The sequence below is a fragment of the Crocodylus siamensis genome, chromosome 6 (genome assembly GCF_052110815.1).
Source record: "Crocodylus siamensis isolate JL-2025a chromosome 6, ASM5211081v1, whole genome shotgun sequence".
Classification (NCBI taxonomy): Eukaryota; Metazoa; Chordata; order Crocodylia; family Crocodylidae; genus Crocodylus; species Crocodylus siamensis.
The window spans coordinates 8,684,110-8,709,405 of NC_143400.1; the positions used below are offsets into that span (position 1 = coordinate 8,684,110).

General features: G+C 50.0%; 1 protein-coding gene across 4 annotated transcripts; it reads right to left on the minus strand.

The window, feature by feature from the left end:
* Positions 1 to 202: 202 nt before the first annotated feature.
* On the minus strand, positions 203 to 25,071 carry EIF4B (eukaryotic translation initiation factor 4B). Of its 4 annotated transcripts, none has more exons than XM_090050944.1 (17): positions 24,982 to 25,046; positions 22,162 to 22,249; positions 21,466 to 21,500; positions 15,922 to 16,068; positions 14,392 to 14,600; positions 11,871 to 11,987; positions 9,701 to 9,755; positions 9,082 to 9,225; positions 8,323 to 8,436; positions 7,747 to 7,938; positions 7,345 to 7,579; positions 7,009 to 7,118; positions 6,297 to 6,513; positions 5,921 to 5,985; positions 3,815 to 3,929; positions 2,884 to 2,956; positions 203 to 2,385 (listed from the first exon to the last, which is right to left on the minus strand). In XM_090050944.1, the coding sequence occupies exons 3-17, from the start codon at positions 21,482 to 21,484 to the stop codon at positions 2,308 to 2,310; spliced, it is 1,890 nt and encodes a 629-aa protein (XP_089907070.1). In that variant the 5' UTR covers positions 21,485 to 21,500; positions 22,162 to 22,249; positions 24,982 to 25,046; the 3' UTR covers positions 203 to 2,307. The 4 variants fall into 4 exon arrangements, with proteins under 4 accessions (XP_089907070.1, XP_089907069.1, XP_089907071.1 ...); XM_090050943.1 differs by having other exon boundaries at positions 5,921 to 5,988; XM_090050945.1 differs by lacking the exons at positions 21,466 to 21,500; positions 22,162 to 22,249 and having other exon boundaries at positions 5,921 to 5,988; positions 24,982 to 25,071.
* Between the last annotated feature and the right edge of the window lie 225 nt (positions 25,072 to 25,296).

Below are 25,296 nucleotides of genomic sequence, written 5' to 3' on the forward strand. Positions count from 1 at the left end.
AGAGTGAAGCGACTTCTCTCCTCCCCGCTCCAACGACTTGGCTGGCGACACAGCACAGCTGCAGGCCAGGTCGCCGTTCCAGGATCTTCTTGCTCTTCCCTGGCAGGCTGGAACTTGCTGCGTAAGGAACACGGTTACAGGCCCAGCCCTCAGTTGGGCACGGCGAGAGCCAGAGACTTGCAAGTCAGTTGCCATTAGAGGGTAATTTTAAAGATTAGTTTTTATTTGGAGGAAAACAGAAAAACAAAAACAGAACAAAACAAAACAAAAAAACCCCAAGGGGATGAAGGGGGTGGGCAAGGGGGATACATAATAAAAGACATCTCCCAGGAAGTCCACTACAGATTACAAATCATTTTCATAGAAGATATTTTGTACAAATTTTACATGTCATCTTCCGAATGTGGAAACCGCAACTCGATCCGGGTGAGCCTGTTTGGACAGCAGAGAAGGGGGTGGGGAGGGAGGGGGGTGAGGAGAACAAGCGCCTCTATGTTTTCAGATGCAATTCAGCGATAGCTATCTCGAGTAGAGCCATTATCTACACCTACGGCAATACTGCAGTTGACACTCGGCTCCGCTCTCTTGGTTTTGAAGCACAGTCCCTAAATCCTGCCTATGGTACCTTACTTTTTTTTCAAAACTAGCTAAAGAAAGTCACTGAAATAACCAACACCAACCACTGCAGCCTGACAGCAATGCAGCAAAGCCAGTGTCCGACAGAGGCAGCCCTAAACCAAGAACAGCAAGCGCGGGATTCTTTCCCCCTTAACTATGGGACAGAAGTGGTGGGTGTTCGTGCCTTGGAAGCCAAGCCAGTTTGCCTATCCACGTTGCAACAGAGGTGCTGTGCTCCTGGGCTGGTTTTCTTGAAACTGGGGTAACCCTTTGGTGGGCTGTGGATACCTTGTGCCAGCCAGGCTGTGCCTTGCTATTACCAACAACCTGCCAGCAGCTCAGGCAATCTGGGGAGGGGGAATAAAAACAGCTAAAACATTGACAACCTGCCTTGAAGGCCTTCCCGGTTTCAGGGACCAGAGATCTCCCTGGTGCCATCTCCTCTGCAGGTCCAGGAAGCCACGATGCCAACCTGCTTGCCCAAGGAGAGGGTGGGAGTTGGATTAATCCAATAGGGAGCAGGTCAGGAAGACACTCTGGTAGGACAGGCCTGTGCCCTGCTACCCCCAGGAAGTCCTGACCACATCAAGTCAACAGCCCCAGTGCATATGGTTAAGCTGTTTTTCCAAGGTGGGTGGGGGGGGAACTTCCTTTAGGAGGGGCTGTATTTAAAAATGTCTGCATGCGCATGTGTGTGTGTTGTGGGCAAGGGTGCAACAGCAGGCAGCTGGAGAACACCGGAGGAGAGCAGATACCGTCTGAGACTACCATCATTCCAGGCGCTGGTTGATCAGGTCAGGCATCGCTGGAGGAGCAGAGCACATGCTTCAGAAGCAGCAGGGTTATTCCTACTGGGTTCACAGCATCTGGGTCTTCCCCAAGGTGGCATCAACTTGATGCATCGTACCCAGTGATCCCCAGGGGGCAAGATCCCACTCTCACGCACGCTCAGGGCTTCTCAATAGAGGCTTTGTTCAACACCCCCTACCTCCCCGCCCCCACGCACCTCATGCCAGCCCCTTGCCCCCTCCTCTGCTGTCAGGACAAACCAGGCAGCCTTCTCCTTCCCTAGTGCATTGGGCAATGCTTTATAATTGCATTGGAGTTTGGAGAGGAGACGGCCACTTAGAAAGGAAGCCAGAATAACCTCAGAACTACATCCGCCTACCTTCAAGGCGATCTTTTATTAAGGTAGCGTTGCAGAAGTCATCCGGTTAGGCTAGCAAGATGAAGTGGGGGGAGGGGAAGGGGGGGGTGGGGAAAGCCAGTTCTTCCTCAAAATTTAGCTGCCCTACTGCCCCCATCCACTCACACCTCTCCAGAGGTCACCTGGCTGGCTAGCATGGCACGCATCCACCCTAAAATGAAAGGACCTGGGGTCTAGTCACAATGGAAGCCATGCCGAGTTGCTCTGGAGATGCAGCAGGGCCCTTTTCTCCTTTAAAAACCTGTCCTTCTCTCGCTACACTTTGCAGAGGTTTCTCCAGTTAGTTCAATACTTGAAAGGCTGCAGCAGCATGCAAGAGAAATTGTTTCCTTTTCTTTTGTTTTTTAAAAAGTTGACGAAAGGTCTCCCGGAGATGCTGAGTTTAGGTTTTATTTCGGTCTGGTCTGGATAGAAGTTTGGTTTGCTCTCCGTGCGGTCCTGGGTGGCCGTCAGCTAGGAGACAGTGCGGGGGCTGGAGAGGTTTAATCAGCATATTCGTCTTCAATCTCATCCTCGCCATCTACTGACAGAGCAGCATACTTGCTAGCAAGGCTGAACTTCTGTAAGAGGCAGGACACAAATGGAGCATGTTAAATAGCTAATGAGCCGTGAGGCTGAGGACTCTGAAGGAGCAAGGAGCCCACAACAGTTCACTTTGGGTATGAGGCTAAATAAAAAACCTGCAGCCTGTGGCCAGATGGGGTAAAACAGGCTGGGAAAGGCCCCATTTCTCTTGTGTGTCCAAGAGCCAAGCTAACCCCAAGCTGGGGTATAACCCTGGAAGTAAGCATGTGCTGCTGATACTGCAGGGAAACAGAGGAATGTAACTGTCCTCTGAACAGGGGAGACGGTGTCCAGTCTCTCTATGTTTATACCACCCAATCATCCCCACCCAAGGGGGGGTGAGATGTGGGGACAGAGCCAAACAGAACACACAGGAGCTCTATGGCCCAGCTGGGAACAGAGGCCTTGTACTAGTCTAGCATCTGAGGACACGACCAGCCCTCCTGTCTCAACACTGTCTGTTTAAAGCAGTGGCCAGTCAAATCAATGCTTACAGGGGCCGGATTCTCCTCAAGTTTCTTTGGCTCAGAAGCAGATCTTGAGTCATGATCCTTCCTGCTTTCTTTCCTGCAAGAGTCAGATGTTAAGTTGAACAAGAGTTCATTTCACTAGAGCAGCTGCCCCTACAGCCAGTTTAGTTGGTGCCTACTAGGCTAGAGGTGCGCCCACAGCAAAACAGTTCCCTGGGCTGGAGGGGGAGTTCATGTGCAGGGTGAGAGGGGATGGCCAGTTTCCCATGAAGCACAAAGGCAGGGAGCCTGCTTTATACAGTCAGGATCCCTGGTCCACACTGATCTCTGGCCAGACACAGCAAGCACTGCACTGCACTGAGCCTGAGAAGCAAGACCGACTCGATGGCTCCACTGCATGGATTTTGTTTGCATTATGTCTAGAGCCGGTGGGGAAAGGACACTGCTGTCTAACTAGTCTAGTGACCTCTGCCGGACAAATAGGAGATCCGCAGGTCGGGGAGGAGGCAGAGGTGTTCTGGTCCTTGAGCCCTGTAACTGGGGATGTGCTGCCTCTAGCCGAAGCCTGCTCGTTCACGGAAAAGCTGCCTGCCTATACGAGGGATGCTTTGTGGTTAACCACAGAGTGTCATGTGAAAAAGGGGAGGGGAGAAGAGGGGCAAGCTGGCTGACACATGCCTGTCCTCCCTTCTGCCTGGCTCTACTGTTGCCCACAAAGGGTTGAGGACTGTGCCCTTTTCCTTTACAATAATGGAGGCTGGGCAGGGACATGCCAACACGGAGACATCCACAGCTATTTCAAAGGCCTGCCCTGGTGCCGTGAGATGTCCGAACAGACACATTACACACCTGCCCCAGGCCGGACCGGAAGGGGCTGGTACAGTGCTGCCCCATGTCCCAGAAGTGAACTAGCTTCAGCCCCATGCTAGAAGAGGTATGAGCGAAGGAGACTTACTTATCTGACTCTGGCCACGACTCTCTCTCCCCTTCATCTCCTGGAGCACGGCCAGAGCTTCCACTTCGGCTTTTCGGAGGACTTTCTTTGCCCCCATCAGGCTTGTTCTCGTCTCCTGAAGAAAGAGCAGTGAAGCCTATCAAGACACCAGCAAGACCGCCCAGCTAAAGATTCACAGACATAAGGGCTGGAAGGGACCTCGAAGATCATTGAGTCCAGCCCCCTGCCCCAAGGGCAGGAAGTCAAGCCGCAGACACATGCGGCGCTGTGCCAAACCCTGCCATTGAGAATGATATGCCTGGGCACAAAACTGACTGGAGCCTTCCCAAAACCATCCCACCTTCCACCACCTGCTTCCTCTGTCTACAGCTTCACCAGGGCTGGGCTTCCATTTCCTGAGGATGCTGCTTGGGCTTCCTTTCCTCTCCTTCCTGTTTAGGGGACGCTACACTCCTGGACTGTTAAGATGAGCAGACACTGTATTCAGTTTAAAAACTGAGGACCACCCTTCTTCTTTTGTGAAATCCTCTTTCTGAAGGGCTGGGGGTCTCGTTCCTTACAAGAAGCTTCGCCAGCCAGCAGGAGACTCCAGCACAGACCCGATGATGCTAATCTGAACACGTGGAGAAGTGCCTGCCATCCCCCTGCAGCTCTGACACCTTTGCCCATCAAGAGCATCTTTCTCCTCCCATGGATGCAAGGACTAGTCCACCCGGAGAAGATAGCTGCCCTCTGCTGGCACAGAACAACTAGGCTCTGTGAGTTTTAAAAAGCAGCAGGCTAATACTTGTCCATAAGTTGCTAGAACTCTGCAGACTGAACAGCCTCTCCTAATCCTGGTCACACACATGCCCAAGGGCCCCAGGCCCTCCTTGTTGCAGGGTTAGGTAATTTCATTTACACGGGGGTGGGTATAATATGGCCTGCCAGGCAATTCCATTCAGCCTGCAATACCCTGCTGTAAGCCCTGGTCCTGGGCTGCCTCTCTGCAAGCCAGCACATCCCTGTAGGAGGTGCAGCTCCGATTAAGAAACTCCCCCCCTGCCCTTCCCACCAGCCCTGAGCTCAGGGTGCTGGAGACAAGGAGCTTCTGCCTGGCACAGGCTTTTGCTGGTGACCCCAAGGCTGTTCCCAGCCTCCCTTCCTGCAAGAGCAGGAATTCAGGTGTGGTTCCACTGGGCCGGGGCCAGGGACTCTGGCTGGGGGAAAAGGGGAAGGAGTGTGGAGAGCTGTATACTGTAGGGCCAGGTGTGGTTGGATCTTCATGCTGCCACCACCTGCAGCCAGGGACTCCGGCAGGAGCATGGGAACTGCATGTTATGGGGCTGGTCCTGCACCCTGCCACCATGTGCAGCTGGGGATTGGGATGAGAGCGCAGGAGCTGCGTGCTGGGCCTGCCCCATAACCCCTTTCACCACATGGGGCCGGGGACTCAGGCAGAAGTGCTACTGGGCTGTGTGGGGCTGGCCCTGCAGTCTGTGCCACCTGCAGCCAGGGACTGGGGTCCATGCTATGGGGCTGGCACGCTCCAAGGACACACCACTCCACACCCTCCCATACCCCCAAACACCTACACACACTCCCACACCCTTCCACAGCCCCACCCCAGCCACTGCACACCCCCCTTCCTTCCCTTCACACTCCAACCACACATACTTTCTTAACCACCCCCAAACACACAAGAGTAAGACTATTTTGAACTAGATATACTATGTAAACATACAAGTCAGGACAAAAATATTTTTAAAAATCAAGCTGAAGTTGTACTAAAAGAAAAATCAAACATCTACTATATGGTGTGGTTTTTTCCTTCCCCCAACCAGTTTCAAGATAGCAGCACTCTCCCTCCCAAAAGGCAGACTTCTGCGGCAAAGGGAGGGACATCTGGTGGCAAAGGTCAGGGGACGGGACTTCTGGTCCCAAAATGGCATTCAGGGGATAGGGCATTTATCAAGAGGCAGGGATACCCTTGCAGCTCACCAAAACCTGTTAAGCAGCCCTCCAGCTGAAACAACTGCCCACCCCTGGCATACACGATGCAGACATGTTCTTTCCTCCTCCTTGCCCAGCGACTGGCATCGAGCCCATCATAGATCATAGTCTTACCTCTCCTGTTGGCACTCCTGGGTGGTGTCCCGTCCTGTGAATGCAGAGGTGGTGCTGCCTGGCTGCTGCTAGAAAAAGTAAAAGTATATCAGTTTCAGAGACCCTGAATTGTCAGGTGAAGGACAGGGATTGTGTGGGACTCCAAAAGCTGTTTGCTTTCTCCCGAGATCTTACCTCTGGGCAAGTGAACCCCCATCATATTTCAGCACGTAAGTCACAGAGGCTCCTAACAAACAACTGCAGGGCCACTGCTTACAGCTTGGCTCTGTCCCAGCAATTCAGCAGAGACCAATATAGCAGCTTTAAGTCTTAGCTGTTTTAACCCCATCCTTCCCTTGGAACCGGTCTATATAGGTTAGCTCCTGGGTGAGCTCACCTCGTGGGAGAATGGTGCTCCGAGTCCGAGCTCTGTGAGCGGGCCGGGGGGTTGGAGCTGCGCTTCACCCAGGCATTCTCCTTTGGCGGAGGGGCAGGCATCACCTTCAGGGGGAGCTTCTCGTCTTTGGGGGCCTTGGAGGTGGGAGATGGGGCCTCTTCCTCCTTGGCGAAGGTCTCGTTGTCCAAGGACTTCTCGCTCTCCCTCCTTCGCGTGGCTGGGGGGACAAGACATAGCAGTGAGCATGAGGTGTGTAAACAAGTCAGCTTTCCCCAAAGCAAGGTCTAGATAGTCCAACACTTCCAATTTGGGTCCCTTGTTTCACCAGCCAATTTGGGTCCCTTGTTTCACCAGCCTTTCTGACCCTTCAACTATGCTTTTGGGTCTTCCTTGCCTGAAGCCAGCAGGCTGGTCCTAGATGTTGCCCACAAGTTACCAAGCTAGGGGTTCCTATGTAGCGATATCACCATAGCTCATTGTAATGATCTGGGTTATCAGCCTGGGTATCATTCAGACCACATACTATGTGAAATGGTAGCTGGAAGACTTCACATCAAGAGCATGGATGTTTGGTAACCAACCCGAGGTACACAGGCTCTGTACAAGCTACTGACCCCTAACGAAAGCTCCTTTGTGCACAGTCAACCTGTGCAGGAGAACCTGCCTGGAGACTAGCTCTATCTTGTGGCCCCCCACCCCTGGCCCAGCTTACTTCTTCCTGTGGGGCCTGTTCCCACGGAGGTGCCAGGGGGTCCAGTCTGGGAGGACTCGCTTCCCGTCCGCGATCGCTCCTGGTTCTCCTCGCTGCGCCAGCTGGGATGCCTGCAGCAGAAGGGGGAAGAACAGCACATTGTGTTAGTGTACTAGAACCCCGTTTCCCGACTCCTAGCCTTAAATCACCATCCAAAGGACAAGGCTGGCTCCTCAAGTCACCTCAGTGGGAGTCAACCCACTCACCCGATACAACCACCTGGCTCACAGGCTTGCTGAATTGAGTGTACAGGAAATGCAGAAGGGCTTTGACCAGCAGTTCCCTTCTCCCACCTACCTCTCTCTGGGCCGCCGGTCTAGCCTTTTATCATCCTCCAGCTGACGCTGCAGCTTCTCCTGCTCCTTCTGCAGCCGCTCTTCCACCTCACGCTCCCTTGCAGCAGTGTCCACAGGCTTGGCACCCCCAAAGATGGAGGCCGCACGGCTGGACTGGGTGGCAGGGGCTGTTGATGTGTCTTCCTCCCTGGGGGCACTCCGGGGCTTCAGGTTCAGTTTTGGCCTCTGAGTTGGACCTACAAGACAAGACCAAACACAGCAAATAAGGGCAAACCTCACAAGCCTCTGCTCGAGGCGGCAAACTAAGCTAGCACAAGAGAGAATTCTGTTCATACTCAGAGTTTGGTTTCCTTCCCAGCTGCTGGATCTGCACCCCACCCCCATCCCCAAACAGGATCCTTACCCCTATCATCACGTCGCATGTCATCTGAGCCGCGGCTGTAATCATCCCGTGAGCTCCACCTGTCCGGGCCCATGCGATCATCCCTCCTCTCGTAGCGGTCTTCATAACGGTCACCACCACCTCTAAAGTCATCATCTCGGCGGTACCCAGTGCCAAAGGCTCTCCGGCCACTGCCTACCCTGGAATCATAGCCTGCATGAGGAGAGGAAAGGCAGTCTGGGTTACTGGTGGCCTTACGTGTTATACGTAGGGATGCACACGGGACGGAAACCCTAGATCAGATGGCACCTCCTTTTATAGGAAGGCAAGAAAGGGCAATAGCAAGCCTACAGATGCTGCACCTAAGCAAGGCCCACCCTATAGGTACTAGAAGAATCCGAATCACCAATGACCGTAGTCCAGTGTGCAAGAGGACTGCAGAGCAAGACACAGAACAGTACATCTTCCATTCAACACTGACAGGATAAGAAAGACGACCTGACACCTTCACTAACTGATGAAAACCAAGCAGACAAAAACTAAGATGAAACCTCACAGCCCTAACAGTTCACAGGAACACTCCCACAGCCACCATACCTCTGTCATAATCTCGACGGTCATCATAACGATCCCTGCCACCAAAGCGATCCATATCCCTGCGAGGGCCATCACGATACCGGTCTGAATCGTAGCGATCTCGGTCCCGGTACCCTGCAGACAGGAAGAGAGATTACAGGGTGAGGTAGGAAGCCCTGGAGGACTTGCACCTCCTCCCATGGGAGGGGAAGCAGGACACATGCTACTGGAGGAGGTCTGCAGGCAGCCCTTACACTCAACCCAAAATACTTCTCCAGCCCCAGTGGATCACTTTGCCAGATTTCAGTTTTCAAAGTTCCAAGCAAGTCACATACACTAACATTAAAACAGCTCCGCCAGGCAGGAAAAGACTGTCACCCATTAACAGGGGGACAACAGAGATGAACCAACTTGCCCAAGGTTACTTAACAAGTCTATGGAAATTTTGAGACTAAAAATCTGAGCTCATCCCAATCCCAGTTTGGTGCTTAAAATGCAGGTACAAGGTCTCTCTCCCACACATCTACACAGGATCCAGCTCTTCTCTACCCAGGACTGAGTTTGATCCTGGTCAGAGTTCAAATCAAGCCCAAAGAACACCAGTTTCCCAGGAGATAAAGGATCACTGCAGCCAAAAGAGCCAAATCCAGCAAGTTATTAAGCAATCTGTGGGCCTACATAATAATGTGAAGCCAGAACAACCCCATGGGAAGCATTTCACTGGCTATGTAATGATGTTAGATAACACGCTACTAAATGGAAGGTTCTCGATCAACTCACTGTCTCCTCCAAAGCTGTCATCGCCCCGACGTGGAGGGTAATCATCAAAGCTATCAGTAGTAGGACGCGCCCTCCAGTCGGTCTCAAATCTCTCCGTGTCCCGGTTGCGATCACGATCTCTGCCAAAGCCGCGGTCATCCCTGTCTGCAATACGAAGGCAGCTACTGTTAAGCTCAGTGGAGGAGGTGAAGGGGCAACCAGCAAGGGGGAAGCGATGAATCTGAATTGCAGTGAGACTAACAAAGCACATTCCAAACTCACTGCTCCCCTTTGTAGGAGATATGCCCCTGGCAGCAGCCACAGGGTGACTGAACTAAGCTAGCAAGGGCACTGGGTACAGGATATGGAGGGACTGCCTCAACATTTCTGAACAAGTAACCAGAAGCTGCTGAGGTCCCAATCACATCCTTTGACAGCCTGTATTTATCACAGTTGTCGCTTCTGAACTACCCACTGCCTTGTTAGCCTGGGGGAAGGCAAAGCTTGCCCAGTTATGCCTTTAGTTATTTGGGATCTCAAGTGCAAAGGCGGATGCCACGACAGCTCCCAGTCCACCTGCAGCACTTGAGAAGCCACTCAGCTTATCTGAAGAGAAGACTGGAACTAGAGCAGTATTTACCTTTATCCTGAGCTTGATCAGCAATATCCACTCGTATTCTTCTGTTCCCTAGAGACTGAAAACAACACACGTTAGTTAGCCTGTGAATCTGAGGAGGCAGAGGTGACGAGGCACTCTATTGCAGTGAACTCTGGACAGACAGCAGCTTCAAGGAAGCAGCTGTCATAATAACAAAGGGTTTGCCCAGCATTGTGTAATGGGTTTTTAAACCACAGGAGAAACAGGCTGAAGAGACCCATGGAGAGCTGCACAAGAATTTCACACTGCCTGGGAAGTGGAATAAGAGACTGACCAGCCCTTCCTTCCCCCTCACTCCCACCGCCAAAATGCCAACCCCTGGTCACCTAAATACAAACGAAGCCAGTAAAGCTCACCAAGAGAAAGTCAGTGTCCCCATATGATACCCAGCCAGGACTTAGAGGTTTATAGTCAATTCTGAGTCAAAACACAGAAGTCTTCAAACTCATGGATTTAAATACAGGCAAAGAGGGCCCTGTTTTTACCCAGTTACATTTGCACCCAGCAGCACACTGCTCTGGAACAACCTGCGTGGGTCTTCCACACACCCATGAGGAAGAGGAACGTTAAAGATGTTGACAAGTGCGAGGGTTACAGAAGCCAGAACTGCTCTTGGTGTCTCAAACCAAAGAGATGTTGGCAATTCCCCCTTGGTTCAAGCTTCCGGCGTGGCCGCTTGGTCACTATTTTGCTTATGGCCCCTACTTAATGCCACAGACTAGTTTCTCACTGTAATACAAGGCCCTTGACTAGGTTTTCTAAATTCAGACACTGGTTAGTCACCAGGGCTCCTTCTGCACGGTCTCTACAGAGATCTGAGCTTGGGGAAAGGATTTGCTTTGTAGCTGCAGAGGGGAGATGAGGAACAGCGACTGCAGTGAAGCAGCTTTGCAGTAAACACTGATTGCCCAACGAGGCTACAGGACACCTCTCAGATTCCTGGCAGATCAGTTCAAATTAATCCCCCAGGAAGAGCTGGCCAAGGAGAGCAGCAGACATCGTGGCATCGAACTGTACTACCCTGCTCCTGGTAAGACAAGATATGGTTTCTCCAGCTTGTCTATGGTTCTCAGAGTGCTGAAACCTTGTTATGCTCAGTTTCAGTAAATCCTCCAGTCACTAATGCTGTCCCCCCCCCCCAAACTCCAACCAGAAAAACAAATCCTTTCACTCCAGTGATCAAGCCAGCAGAGAGAGCAGGGCCAGCAGAAACCCGTGCTTCCAGATTCCAGTGGACTGCAGCTTGGCAGCTCTGCCCTGCTTTTCAGCAGCTGTACCTCTGCCTGTCTGGCTTCCTATTCAGCCTCTAGAACACTACTTCCTGAGAGGTGTTTTTTCAAAGCCTTTATTTCAATGTGAAGGGCTGTTGGAATGGAGCAATCATTGGTCTCACATACCGAGACTGCAGGAGTTCACATCTGCTCTGCAGAGAGTGATGTAGTTGCTGACACATTTGCCTCAAACTAGGAGCTTCTCTCAGAGCACGGATTTGAGAGCATGTCATTTAAAACCCATGTGAACTCAAGCCCCTCTGGAGCTTTCCTTGGGTTTCTGGCCATGTAGAAGGACACCACTCTCCACATAATGGGGGCCTGCCCCAGGAAGTGACCGGAACCTGCCAATGGCTGTCAAGCAGATTGACCCTCTCCCCTGCACCGCTGTGAAATGGGCTAGAACAGTGGGGGCCAACCTTTTTGGCAGGAGTACCACAAATTAAAGCTATTCCTACCCCTTTCCTGATATACTGCTCTGCTTTCTGCTCCCTCTCCAATCTACTATGTGCTAGACATGCTGCACAGTGGCTGCCCCAGCTCTTGAACTGATGGGGCAGGACTGTCTAAGGCCGTTACAATACAGGATCAAACACTCCCTCCCCCTCAACACTTTTGGAAGCCATTTTGTTTCATCTGCACCAAAACCATTTCCTAGTCCAACCCACTTGACCTGTGGCTAACAGTTGAAGGCACTGCTTTCTTAATTTGTCAGACACACCACATAAAGCATTGCTGCAATGCAACTGCAGGGAATGCTGCGACTGCTCAGACGACGAAGAGCTTGTAGACTGTGAGAAATCAAGTACCAGAAACACCTTTGGGCACAAAATCTCGGGGGCCGACACTTTGATTCTATGTCTTTGCATATCGCAGCTCACCTCTTCATTGAGGCTCAGAGCACTGAGCATGGAGTCCAGGTCGTCGAACTCAGCATACCCAAAACCTTTCAATCTCTCAGGGTTAGTAGGCTCCCGTGGCAAACGCACAGCACTTATCTGCAGTTGAACAGATGAGGAGAGTTATTAGCAGGCTCAATCTTCCCTGAATGCTGTAAAGAGCACATAGGATTTAGTGTAAGCCACTAGCTGCTGAGCTACATATTCATATAGCGCTTTAAATCCAGCAGAGAAGATGGGTGGTCTCTACGTGCAAGTTATGGTGTTATTGGCAATCATGTGACTTATGATTCACGGATTAAGTAAATCAGGTCCCAACAGACTTGCAGGCAAGCAAGAGGATTAATTAGTTCTAACTGCATGTACCTGGGTCCTGCTTAAAGCATTGCTGTCTTTGGGAGCCCAGGTGTGAGTCTGGAGGGAGAGATCTGGTGCTAGTAGAGTGACTGACCATCAGCCTGGAGGCTGAAGTCTTCATACTGCTGTGTAGGAGTGGCTGAGCAAGTTCTGGGCAGCTCTGACCACTCCAACACAGCCTGGATCTCAACGCTGAACAACCATGCAGTCTGCAGGAGCTGCTGAGCACATTGTTACAGACTCCTTCAGCCAATTTTTCTCCCTTGATGGACACTGAATAGGGGTTTTTTCTGAACCCCAACCAGTTCCAGGTTACTTAATACTCCTGATCATGTCCTATTTCAAACCAATTCCTGACTCTCTTTAGTGGGAAGACCAGATTACAAAACTGGATTTTTTTTCCCCAGATGGTCAATGCCCCTCTGGGCAGGAAGAACAGCTTGCATGATGCATGTAGTACAGAATTTAAGCTGCCGTTACTGCTTATAACACAGCAAGTCATTTCGAAGGACAGAGTTAATTCTTCTACCACAGTACTGCTTTCCATTCCCTCTCTCATTCCATCACTGAAGAGCTCTAAAGCAGAGTGCTTTCCTGTTGCACTTCCTGGCCTACAGTGGTCTGGGAAGAAGTTTAGGCTTTGGAGACCAGTGGGAGCTAGCTGCATTCAGATGAGCCCCAAGGGCAGAATCACTTGAAACAGAAGTTAGTGAAATAGGTAGGCAGTGATTTGAGAGGTGCCTGATGATGGAAGTGGGGAGCAAGCCACATATATCATACTCTTCCCCCGCCGCCCCCCAGCCCTTGGATTTCCATAGGGAGTTTGCTCACTTTTCCCTTGGAGTCAGAACAACTGCTGCCAACAGGGAGATCTATCACCTTAGCAGCTGACCAAGTCTAATTTAATCTTTCTGCAGCATGTGCCATCACTAAAAATATCTTGCTTCTTTCCTATTCAAGATGCACTGGAAAGGACAGGGCAAGCTGCTGTTCACCAGTGTAGCAAGGATCAGCACTACAGCACTAAAGCTGTCAAGCTGTCTCAAAGGTTTGGACACTATGATGGACCCACAAGCTTCTAGTGTCCTCATCCTAGGGTCCTGCTGCAGGAATTTCCCCCACACTAGTATTTCCAACTCAGACAGATGCTGCATCAGCAGCCAGAGGGGCTGTAACGAAAAAGCTGAATAGGCACAGTAAAGGCGAGCAATGTCATTGTGCCTGGACAGAACAAGCTGCTGTGATCAGCAGAGCTGGTGGGCTGGCATGCGGGTACCATTCTGGCTAAGATCCAGTGCTACTCACTGTAGCTAATATTTGGGATCATTTCAGGAAGAGACAGGATAATTCTCTACTTGCAAGTTCTCTGTACATCCTTACCCATCCCTCCTCCAGGTTTAAGACAAAAACATTTGGGATCTCCTTAATAAAGCCCCAATAAAATAATTCTATGCAACAGTTCCCCTTCCTCAGCTCAACCCAGCAGATGCCCCAGCTGAAAATCAGGGGGAGAATTATCCTTCTGGCTAAGTCACTGGGACCCGACATGTGCTTGCATGTGACAGCTGAACTTTGAAGTACCTGAAGTTTCCCCCTCCCATTGTACCTTCATGCTAAGGGGAACATCCATCCAGATCACCTCTGGGGGAGGCTAGAATTGGAGCCGCAGAAAGGGGCTGGCACAAACTGCTTCCACCAGAAGCTTCCTCTTGCTCCATTAGCCAGAGAGGCAGAACTCTTCTTTGCACTTGATGTAAAAGCAGGACAGAGAATCGACATGGTGCCTAGAAAATGCTCTTCTCAGAGAGCTCCCCTGCCCCACTGCTGTTGAGCACTGGTCAAAGCAGTGGCAGCCTGCTGGTAGGCAGCCAAGAGCTGCCAACCTGAACTGGAGAACACACTCTCGGCAGTCCCCTGCCACAGTCGCAGAGCCACTGCTCAGCAGCATGTGGCTGGATAAGGAAGTCTGCTGCAGACGGCTAGAGAACAGGGATCTTTCCTGACACTACTGCCGGCTGTAGAGTACTACCAGACTATCCTGGTAGCAAGCAGCTTGCATGGCCCCTTCCTGGGGAAAGGGGAAAAGTGAGTTGCTCCAAAGAAGCCTTTAGAATCCCGAACTCTTAGAAGGATGCACCATACTTACATTGAGTCCTCTGAAGAAGTCCTTGATGGATTCTTCTGACACGTCATAGGGCAAGTTTCCCAGAAAGGCGGTGTAGGGGGGTGACCTGGGGAGACGGCTTCTGTCTATATTGGGTTCCCGAGCAGCCCGAGGTGCGGTGGGCAGGATGGAGCGGTCAATAGGAGGGGCACGGTAAACATCATCGTCGTTACTATGCCAAGTGGTGGAAACTACAAGAGATGGTTTGCATGTCATCAAAACAAACTATGTGCTTCTTATTTATAATAACCAAAGCTTGTAATAACATCCCAGCTTTGCTGCAAAAAGGGAATGACAAGGACATTCACTTACAGCCTCCTTGTTGTAAAAACAAGAGTTAGAGATCGTCAAGAAAGAGGGCTCCGCAATATTAAAATCACTGGTCATTGCTTTCAGGGTCCTTTCCCTCAAAGTACAGCAAAGATTCTGCACAAAAAATATGGGGCAACAAGGCTCACAAACAGATCTGAGCGAAGGAAAGCAAATCCAAGAGTCTGAGATCACAAGGCCAGAGGGGGCATTGTGATTGTTCAGTATGAGCTCGTTACCAGGCAACTTCTCCAAACTGAAGATACAGGAACTCAAGTTTAGAGGAACATCCTCTTGATTTGGAGAGCTCCTAGTGATGGAAAACCCACCACAGTCCCCAAGGAAGCCATTCCAATGCTTCGTCAGCCTTCCTGTTGGAAATCTGGGCAGACTCAACTACTGCATCTTGATTTTTCTTTTTTGTCTGCTACACTAAAGAGCCTTCTTAGTAAATTTCTATTTCTCATGCAGATTCTTCCAAGCTGAAGGAGTTGCTCTTAATCTTGTTTTGGATAAGCTACACAGATTGAGCTATGCGAGTCTCAGAAGGCTTTTTGTTTCCTCATCCTTAAGAGTGAGCCCTTGCCAATTTAGTCAAGCAGCTGGAGATAAAAGGGAGGCAAAAAGAGAATTTACTATAGCAGACAGAACAGATCTCAGCAAGCTCAAGGCAGCCCCTGAGAGCTGCCCACTTAAAGCCCCCAAATCAAAGCTTTCTGCATCCAGGTGAGTTCAGACCAACCTGCTGACATGCAGAATGCAGCTGATTTTCATATTGTAACTGCTTTCCAGAAAATAAATCAATAAATAAATTATATACCTACATATACCACATATCTACCCATACAAAAAAGGACAGCTACCAAGGGAAGCGAGCACTATGAAATATAGACAACGCTGCTGCGGGACACTGCCAAAGAATGAGCCCAGGGAGCCGAGTGTTAGTAGCTGGCTCTACTAACCTGAGAGTCACTGAAAACTTCTGACCTGCCCCCACTGCCATGTAAAAGATGCAAGTGGAGAGGAACTGTCTATGCTGTCAATGATCAAAAAAAACCCTGAAAAAATTAAGAGCAACTTTTCCTTCTCATCCATTAATTTCAGAGGCGCACAGTCATCACTATGCTTCATCAGCACAAAAGCATGTCAGAGCAGTGCTCAACTGCAGAATACTAATAGCACGCAAGTGGGAAATGACATTACCATCTCCTTCCAGGTCATCTGTCTCGTCTGCCCAGCTGACTGGTTTGGGAATATAGGTAGGTGCAGGACAGCTACCGGTGCCACCATCCTCCGCCAGAAAGTCCGTCAGTGTAAGGGTCTTCCCCTTCTTGTTCTTCTTTTTAGCTGCTAAAAAGTGAGAAAGGGAACCAAAGTGAGTAACTTCCCAGCATATCTAGATGCCTGACAGGAGAAGGGGAGAAGAACTGGAGGGGGTGCTGCCCAGCATACTCAGGCTAAGGAGGCACAGGGTGTGTACTACTCAAGCTGATGCGGGTCCAGTCAATAAGTATTCTTCATGCTCAGGAGCGGGCAGGTGATGCACAGCATTTCCAGGCCAAACCTCCACATGGTCCCAGAATGCCCAAATGGGAGCATGGAGGCCACCTGCATGTCACAATACTTTAGGTTACAAGGTGACTGCCTAAGCTACAGACTGGAAAGGTCATTTTTGTGACCCTCCTCCACAGAAATGGACTCCTGCAATTTTCATTAGCATCTCCTGCACCCACACTAGTGGGAATTCCCAGGGCTTCGAATGTTGGTTTCCACTTCTTGTATGCTGTGGGGCACTGCAAAGACAGCACTGCTGCTGCTCTTTGAGACCTTTCCAAAGGCACAGGATTATACAGCTGGCAAAGAACTAGGAGGCTCCTAAGTCTCATTCTGACAATCCCCACTTTTTTCCAAGCCCTTCCAAGTCCATCCTGGCCTATCAGTCTTTACTTCCAGGCAATCAGAAAGATTCCTCTGGACTATGTAACAAAGATATAGCAGCAGAGTCCACCCCCCTCAATGGACAAGACCCAAGTCTCTGTGCTTTAGGTACTCATTTGTAAGGATGCTGGCATTTTCCTACTTCACAGGGGCGGGGAAATCAAGCAGAGAAACTGAGGTTTTTATATGCTGACAAGGGCCAGAAGTGTCCATGACAGAAAGCCTCCTGAAGAGAATTTCCTGTTTATGTTGGTAAAAGCCACACATATCCAGGATAGCAACAAATGCACAAGCTAATATTCAGGCACCATCTTATGAAATTGCATCAAACCCAAAAAGCAAGCTGTACTGACATCAGAGCTGAGCTGATTTGCTCCAGAGCTAACATATACCAAATCCAGGAAGGGATTACATTAAAATCCATTTGCATACTCAAACAACTCAGGTCACATCTTGGAAACTTTCAGGAGCATGCTAGCACAGTTGCACTGAACTGGTATGCTTTCCCCCCTCGTTGATAGCAATCTTTGATGTGCACACAAAATGCTGTGCTGTTTTTGACTCTGCTAAAAGAATTCTCTCTCTGTATATATATTTATTCCTGCAATAAAATTATTCCTGGAATAACGTATTCCTTATAATAACCTGACAAACAGAAATCAGTGTCAAAACAGATCTCAATGTCTCCAGAAAGGCCCTGGGAAGCAAGGCTGTTGTAGGAAGGTAAGGTGCCATGCGTTTTATGAAGCTGAGATCATCTTTCCATATAGGATAGTGCTGTCCCCATCTCTCAGCACAGCGAGTGCTCACATGGTAAGAAGCATGTCTCTTGCTTGCAAAATGCATTTGAAATTTAAGTGCATATGGAATTTCTGAATCCTAGCTGCTTGGCAAATAAGTTGCATTTAATTAAATTAATCTTGCCATAATACAACATTGAAGCTACAGTTCTAACCATTCCAAGGTGGGATGTGCAAGAGGTCAGACATTTTGGTAACAGCTGGACACAAGAAGTGCACTTATTCACACAGTAACAGGCTAACGTTGCTTAAGCATAACTAGGGGATTATTATGGAAGCCATGAGACCTATAATTTTTGCCTGGAGGGTTTTAAAAGGTAAACTTGGTGTTATCTCAAAATCGTTTCTCTTTGCAACAGGGGATTCAACAAGCCAGCTAATCAAATTCACCCGGCAGCAGGGAGATGCGACTTTGGCGCATACAGTGAAATAAAGTGACAGTGCAAATCCACACCTTGGTAGCACTCATGTCACATGCACACTATTCTGAAATGAGAACAGCTTCACACATTGAAGAGAAATGCGTGGCATGCACATGCAAGGTAGGTAATTCCATAGGGGCCATACCTGGCAAAATTAAGCATAAGACCAGCATGCATGTCTACGGTGTGCAAAGCAACTCTCCAGACTTACATTTGCTTAACTGAGTATGCATGTTACTGCTCAGTGCTTCTGCAGCGTTCAAATTTAAGTCAAGTATGGTGGATTATTACAAGCAACTGGGCATTTTAAATGAGGGAAGGCAGCTCAATTCTGTCACCACAACCTGCATTTTCAGAAAGACTGCCACAGAATTAGACGGAAGGTTCATTTGTGAATAGAAAGCCAGCTAAAAGATATGAAGCAAAGAGTGGGGCTACTTTTTAGGATGGAGGGAGGTCAAAAGCAGGATCTGTGCTAGGGCAAATTTTGTTCAATATTTTCACTGATGACCTTTCACTGATGACCTGGAAATGGGGGTGCGCAGTAAAGTCTCTGAGTTTGCAGACAATACCAAGTGATTTTGGTTAGTCAAGCCCCAAGCCAAAAGAGAAGAGCTGCAGAAAGAGCTCACCAAGCTAAATGAGTGGACACACAAAAAATAAAGGCAGATGAACTCAAGTGTTGACAAGTGCAAGGTAATGCACCTGGGGAAAAATAACCTCAGCTATAGGGACTCAATGCTGGGATCTGAACTAGGTGTTAAGACTCAAGATAAAGGCCATGGAGCCATTGTAGACAGTTCTCTAAAAATGTCAGCTCCATGTGCAGCAGTGACTAAAAAAAAAAAGACAATAAAATGTTGAGCATCATTAAGAAGGGAGTAGAACAAGACAGAGGACAGCATTGTGCCATTATATAAATCTGTGGTGCCCCCCTGTGGGCATGCCTACATAAGATGCTTACTGCGCAGTGCCTAATAACATTGTGCAGTAGCGCGCTGGTCAAAAACCATGCTAATACACTACATTGTGCAGTGTTATTAGGCTACTGTGCAGTAAGCATCACAAAATAACAGTGCGCCAGCAGCAGTGTGTGACATCTATAGTTACTGTGCGTGTAATTAGTGCTTCATTAAGCAAATACTAAACTAAATGTGCAGTATCTACTGTACATTAATGAACATGTAGATACATCCTGTATGCAGTTCTGGTCCCCACGTCTCAGAAACCATGCAGTAGAATTAATGGGCAATCAAAAATGATTAAGGGAATGCAGCTCCTGCCATACCAGGAAGACTAAAAAAGCTAGGTCTTCATTTGGAAAGGAGAAAGCTAGGGAAGGGGAATAGGATAAGAGGTCTATAACATCACGAAACCCATGGTCCAAGTGAACAGGGAACCAAGTCCCAGAACATTAGAACTAGGGGGCACTCACTAAAGAGAACAGGCAAGAGTTTTCAAACCAACATGAGAAAGTAGTATTTTTTTTTTCCCTACACAATAGTTACTTTGTGGAATTCATTGCCACAGGAGGTGGTAGAAGCAGACAAAATATAGCCAGTTTAAAAGGGACTGGATACATTAATGGATGATAGAACTATTAATAGCTGCTCAACAGAAGGGTTGGAAATGTTTCCCCTGGCATCTCTAAACCCATGGTAGTGGATGCTGGGAGGAAATTGAATAAGGGATAGATCAATTCAGATAAGTCCAGTTCAATGCTCTACCTCTGTAGTATCCCTTCTGCAGCTGGGGAAGACAAGATAGAAAGACCACTGGTTTGACCCAGTATGGTACTTATGTTCTTATGACTTTGGGGGCCTAATATGACATCTTATGGGGGCATTATCTTCCAAACAGGCCTGTGTGGCACTTCTGAAAACCAGGCCTCTCTAAAACATCTCCAGCTGAGCATTCAAATACTTGAGGCATCTCAAAAGGACCATTTGCGACTGTTTGTCTTCTGCTCTTTGGTGGCAGTGCAAGAATTTATTGGGATTTGTATCCTGACAACTGGCTCTTTCAATAAATGCAAGCAATTAGAACTGCTAATTATTGTGCAAACTTTACAGAGTTTTCTGTAACATCCAGTGAGCCAGCAATGCCTGCCATTCTCTTTGCAGAGAGCCATTTCCTCCCTGAGCAGCAATTAAGGCATTGCTTCTTCTGGAATTTTTGGATGCGCATCCGTATAAGAACTACAGGCTGATCACAAGCATGAATCTGTACAGTGCTTGACACTGAGACACTGCAGCAAGTTGGGGTCAAACAATAAATGCTTCTTCACACTGTATTACCGAGCCCACACCCTTATCTCTTGCCCTTCATTACCCCCTGACTGCATCCCATTATCCCCTTTTGGTCTTGAGTCAGATTTTAGTGTGGCAAGAAGCCTCTGCCTTGTTACTTTAGCCCTGTGCTGCAACACACTGGATTTTCCACCCTACAGAACACCTACAGCTACCCCAGAAGTGTCCTTGGCCAGAACCGATTTCGTTCAGATGCCTTATACCAACACACAGGGCTAGCCCAGAACAGCCCTACCCCATGGGAAGTCCCTGCAGTGGTGATGGCCAAATCTAATTTATGTTCTCAGAAACCTTCCTTTTTATCTCTTGCAAAGCAGAAGCCAAGCTGTCCAGCTCTGAGCTGTCAGTACTGAAGCCCTGTGAACCAAAGGAGACCCTATCAATGGCTTCTTTGCAAGTGCCTGAGGGAGGACTTCACGCGTCAGACCTGGAAACAACATTTTGCAGCCTGGCAGAGGAAGATATGCAACAGCTAAAACACCCATATCTGTGACCTGTATATCAGGGCCAATTGTTTATGCCCACACCCACCCTGCTGTCATCTGTGCCCCTGAATACAGGCTCCAATTGTGGGCAGGTCTCACAGATCACCACCAAACAGCCGACAGGGCAACACATGGGCTGTACACTCCTGCCAGATCTCACTTGGAGTCCTAACGCTATCTAGACAGGCCAACAAGTTCCACTATCAAGATCAGCCCAACCTATAGAAGCAGCCTTAGGATTCCTGGGAGATGGCTCATAGGAAGTTTTGCTGTAGCACTTCCTCTGTGCTCACAGCTTTCTGGATCACCCATGACTTTCCCAGGACTGGCTAGTAAGATGCAGGAGCAAGCTTACTTATGCATTCAGCACCTTTAAATGCATTTAAAGGACAGTTTTAAAATCACTGCTAGATTGAAGCGAAACCCTGTGTCCATTTTTCTTCAGTCCCTCCACCCAGCTCTCCTTAGCAGCATGCCCAGCACCATCTCACTCCCCCTTTGAGCACCAGTTCATCCAGTCCCCAGCACAAGACAAGTCTCCTTGAAATGGGTTTGAATGCAGAGATCCCTATACGCATTCCAGCTAGGAGTGGCAATTGCACTTCAGTAGCAAGGATACCTCCACTAGCATCAGCAGTGGAAAGCGAATACTGTCCTTTCAACTAAATTGCCTTTCAGGTGACAGAAGACCTCCGCCTGCAATGCTCTGGCAACTGGAAGGGCAGCTCAGGCAACCAGATGTGTTGAAGTCAGACAGAGTTCAAAAGCAGCAACTTCAGTTCAGTATACTTACTTTCCGCAGCTGCCTGCATGGTAACTGGGCAGGTCCTAGACAAAGATACATGACAGTTGTTTGAACTGCTTGTCCTTCCCCCCTACCCCAGAGTTTAAAGCCAGCAATTAAGTCCAATGATCTTGGGTTTTTACTATCTCAGTCAGTTGCCATGGAAGCAATTGTGAAATCACACATTCAGCACTGAATGCGAGGCTGGGTGGGGAGTGGGGGTGGGGTGGGGTGGGGTGCATCAAATACCTTGAAACACAAGCAGTAAGACCAGAGGCCTGGAAAACAAGAACTGGGAGCCATACAGTTCTTCCAGCCCCCAAGTTGTGTTCTAGCAGCGGGCTCCAGTGGAGAGGCCACAATTCCCTTGGCCAAGAGGAAAGCAAAGACTCAGTGCTGGTAAGAGCCATATGCCAGGGAATTCACCTACAGGAAGTTCTCCCAGGGCACTCTGCAAGCCCGTTTTACTCCGTCATGCAGCAGAGAAGTGGGCAGGACTTCTCAGGAGCCCTTCAATAGCACTCAGGCCATCCAGGTGAGCCCTGTATTGGCAAGAGGCATCTACGGGCAGCTCCTGACTATGGGAGTTACGGGACTTGCAGTTGGGCCCTCACACATCTGTGCAACCACTGTTGCCGGAGCAGTTTCAAAGGTTACCTACAATATCAGCTTAAGGCATAAAGAATTTGTAAAAATAACAACCACCTTTATAGTCTGTGCGACTCTGCAACAATTCAGTCCTTTAGATGCTTCTTTCCCCTCCAAACTGTATAGGCAGAATCTTCCTATTGCACTGAAAAAAGAAAAACCAAGCATCTTTCCTGCCTTGCTGCTACCTTCCCAGTTCCTGCAACACATTAGCATGGCAAGGATTGCTAAAAAGTCTTGCTGGTTGCATGAACGAAGCTAAAAATAAATCAGACTGAAATGTCCAACCTGGGGCAAGATTCAGGAGTTTTCAGCAGATGCATTAGCTGCTTCAGTCGCAGAACATTAAGGAAGTCGCATACAAGCCACATGCTGCCCCCACTCTGCAGCTTTGGAGGCTTCCAGAAAAAAAAACATTCCCAGGTTCTTAAGAGCTGGCTTAAGGTGAAGGAGAAAAACTGCAATGGTCTCAAGTGCCTCCCCTTCCTGCAAAGGGCTCTGGGGAGCAGCAGTTCCACCAATCCACAATGCAATAGAGAAGCCTCTGCTGAAGAAATACAAACAGGGGCTGCAAGAGCTTTTTTCTAGAAAGGTGCATCTCTCGGGGAATCTAGGCACCGGTAAAGCGCTGCAGTCTCCAAGTGCTGGGAAGGAAGAGCAGGCTAGCCCTCTGGAATGGTTAAAGTTCAGTTTGCCAAGGGTAAACTCATGGAAATATGACGTCAGCAGTGGATAAAAGAACTGGCTGATCAGCAGCAATGACCTACTGCAGTGCCTGCCTTGAGAAAGGAAGCTGAAGAACCCTCCTGCTGCAGGCAAGTGCAGCTGGAAAAGAGAAGGGGCTAAAAGGTGCGTTCCACACCCAGCCACCCCCTTCTTCCCACCCTGACCTAGGAGTGCCGGAGATGGCTTTCTAAACCCTGGCAAATGGGCTGCTAACTAGCAGCCGCCTATTCCAGAAACCCTGCAGGCTGGCTGTTTGTTCAATTTGCATCAAATGGCTGACAAGTCACAGGCAGGAAAGGAACAGTATGAAGCAACTTCTGTTGCAGGAGGCTGCATACTGCTTATGCATCACCAAAGCTGCCACAACCTCGATGGGGGCTGGGAGAGACCCAAGGCAAGGAAAGGTACCTGAACCAAAGCAGCCCTCCTAGGCAGGTCAGGCTTTCTGACAGCCAACACCCTCTTTGCTCCTATCAAGGAGGCAGCCATCCCTCAACCACTCCCCATTTATCTTGGGAGGCCCAAGCCCTTCCAGGATGTTTCCTTAACATCTATGCTTAAGGATAAAGGATATGGGTCAAATGAAATCCCCCTTGGATTTCTCCCACTGCTATCTCCAACAATCATATCTCCTTGACACTGCCATTCCCCAGATGTAGAGGCACTTGCTATGAGCACCCTGCATTTCCAAAAACGTAGGGTTGTTTTTATCAGTGCTCATTCAGAAATTACTGGGCAACTTGACCCAAGTAGGAATAAAACCTAATGCTCATCTTTCATTATAGCAATGGAAAAGCTAGCAACATATTTTTACTCACCCCATGAAGTTTTCCCCAAGCAAGCCTGAGAATAATTTTCCGGGTTCAGCTAGACCCATATGACAGTACTCTTACAATATACTAAGCCCATGGCTTTCGGGCCCGAGAGCGGTTTTTTTTTTCTTTCCCTCTTGATCTGTAGCTAATGGCTGGGTTTGGCTTTAGCTTCTGCTCTGACGGTCCCATCAATGCACACGCACATTGTGATCAGCCATAAACACGCCTGTGCAGGCACCAAGGAAAAAGGGAGGTGCATCTCCTTCCTCTGCTGTTAGCTAGGAAATATGGGACCCTACAGTTCTGCTGGTAGCACGAACTCCAAATGACACCTGTGAATTGAAGGGTGTTTCAGTGCTGGCAAATCGCACTTCGGATCCACGCACCCAGATACTGCCGTCACGTAGCGAGAGCGATGTTTCTGCAGTAAAAACGTTGTGCGCTTGCCGAGGCACACTCTGCCCGGAAAGGGAAAGAGCGCTAGCAAGTTGAGGGAAGGGAAGAAAACGGCCCTATCTAGTGCACTGATGCCTCGACTTCCCCCCACCCCAGTGTCATTCCCCTGCGCCGGTTCCACCTTGCGCACAAGAAACACGACACAAAGCATGCGTGCTCTGCCGCTTCTCTTCGGAGCGCCATGTGGAACAGCGCCGACTGAAATGCCATCAGCCTTAGGTAGCGGGCGACTGCAATTAAGAGATGGGGCCAGGGGAGGGAAATGAGAGTTTCTTCTTCTTCCAAAAAAACATAAAAATAAGACAGGCTCAGATGAGATAGCTGCAGCGCGACCCCGACACCTTTGTAGACCCCATGCTTTGCTTTGCAAACTCAGTGCCAGGAAGCATGAAAGCCGATGATGCGTAGATCATGGGACAAAGATGCTACTCGATATTTTGGCAGACTCCAGTCTCTCCCAGCCCTGAGGGGCCTTTTTAAAGGTTTTTTTTGATAATCCCCGCAGACCCCCCAGCATGGGGCAGGGAGGACCCGAGACCAAGCAGGACCGGTGGGGGGTGCACACGGGGAGGGGAGATCGGGGTGCCACGAGGCCAGGCCACGCGGGGGGGGCGGGGCCCGGCCGCGCCCACGTGGGCGCCGCTCTTCCACCGCCCCCTCCCCCTCCCGCGCCTGCGCACTGCGCGCCCAAGGGTTCCGCCCCCCCTCCCCCCCGTCAATCACCGGCCGCGGCGCCAGCCCAAACTGTTCCGGGAGGGGGGCGCGGACCCGAGGGTGTGTGTGGGGGGAACGGGGGCCGCGGGGCTGGGCTCCCCCCAGGCGCGGGGCCGACAGGGCGGCGGGCGCGGGCCTTGGGCCGCGGCGGCCGAGCCGCACTCACCTGACGCCGCCATGTTGGGCCGAGGCAGAGAAGGCAAAGGACCCGGATGCGGCCGTCACGTGACTATAGCGGCGCGCCCTCCCGCCCGCGGGGCGGGGCCTCGGCTTGGCGCGGCGGCTCTGTGGGGCGCGGCAGGCAGGTGGGGCTGCGCGCTGCGGGCGGGCGGGAAAGCGGGAGAGGGCTTCGGCTTGGCGTCGCCGCCCGTGTCGGGTTCTCTGCCTCCTCCCCCCGGCATCTTGTGGGAGGGGGCAGCTAATTGCACCAAGGGGCAGTTATTGGGGATGACTGGGGGCAGTACTGCAATTTGGAGGGGGG

What these genes read in the sequence shown, in the direction of transcription:
- EIF4B (XM_090050943.1), bottom strand. An exon ending in AACAGGCCCCACAGGAAGAA is followed by an intron (nt 6,514 to 7,008) that starts GTAAGCTGGGCC and finishes TTGTCCCCCCAG; the next exon opens with CCACGCGAAGGAGGGAGAGC. An exon ending in TTGAGGAGAATCCGGCCCCT is followed by an intron (nt 2,386 to 2,883) that starts GTAAGCATTGAT and finishes TGCCTCTTACAG; the next exon opens with AAGTTCAGCCTTGCTAGCAA.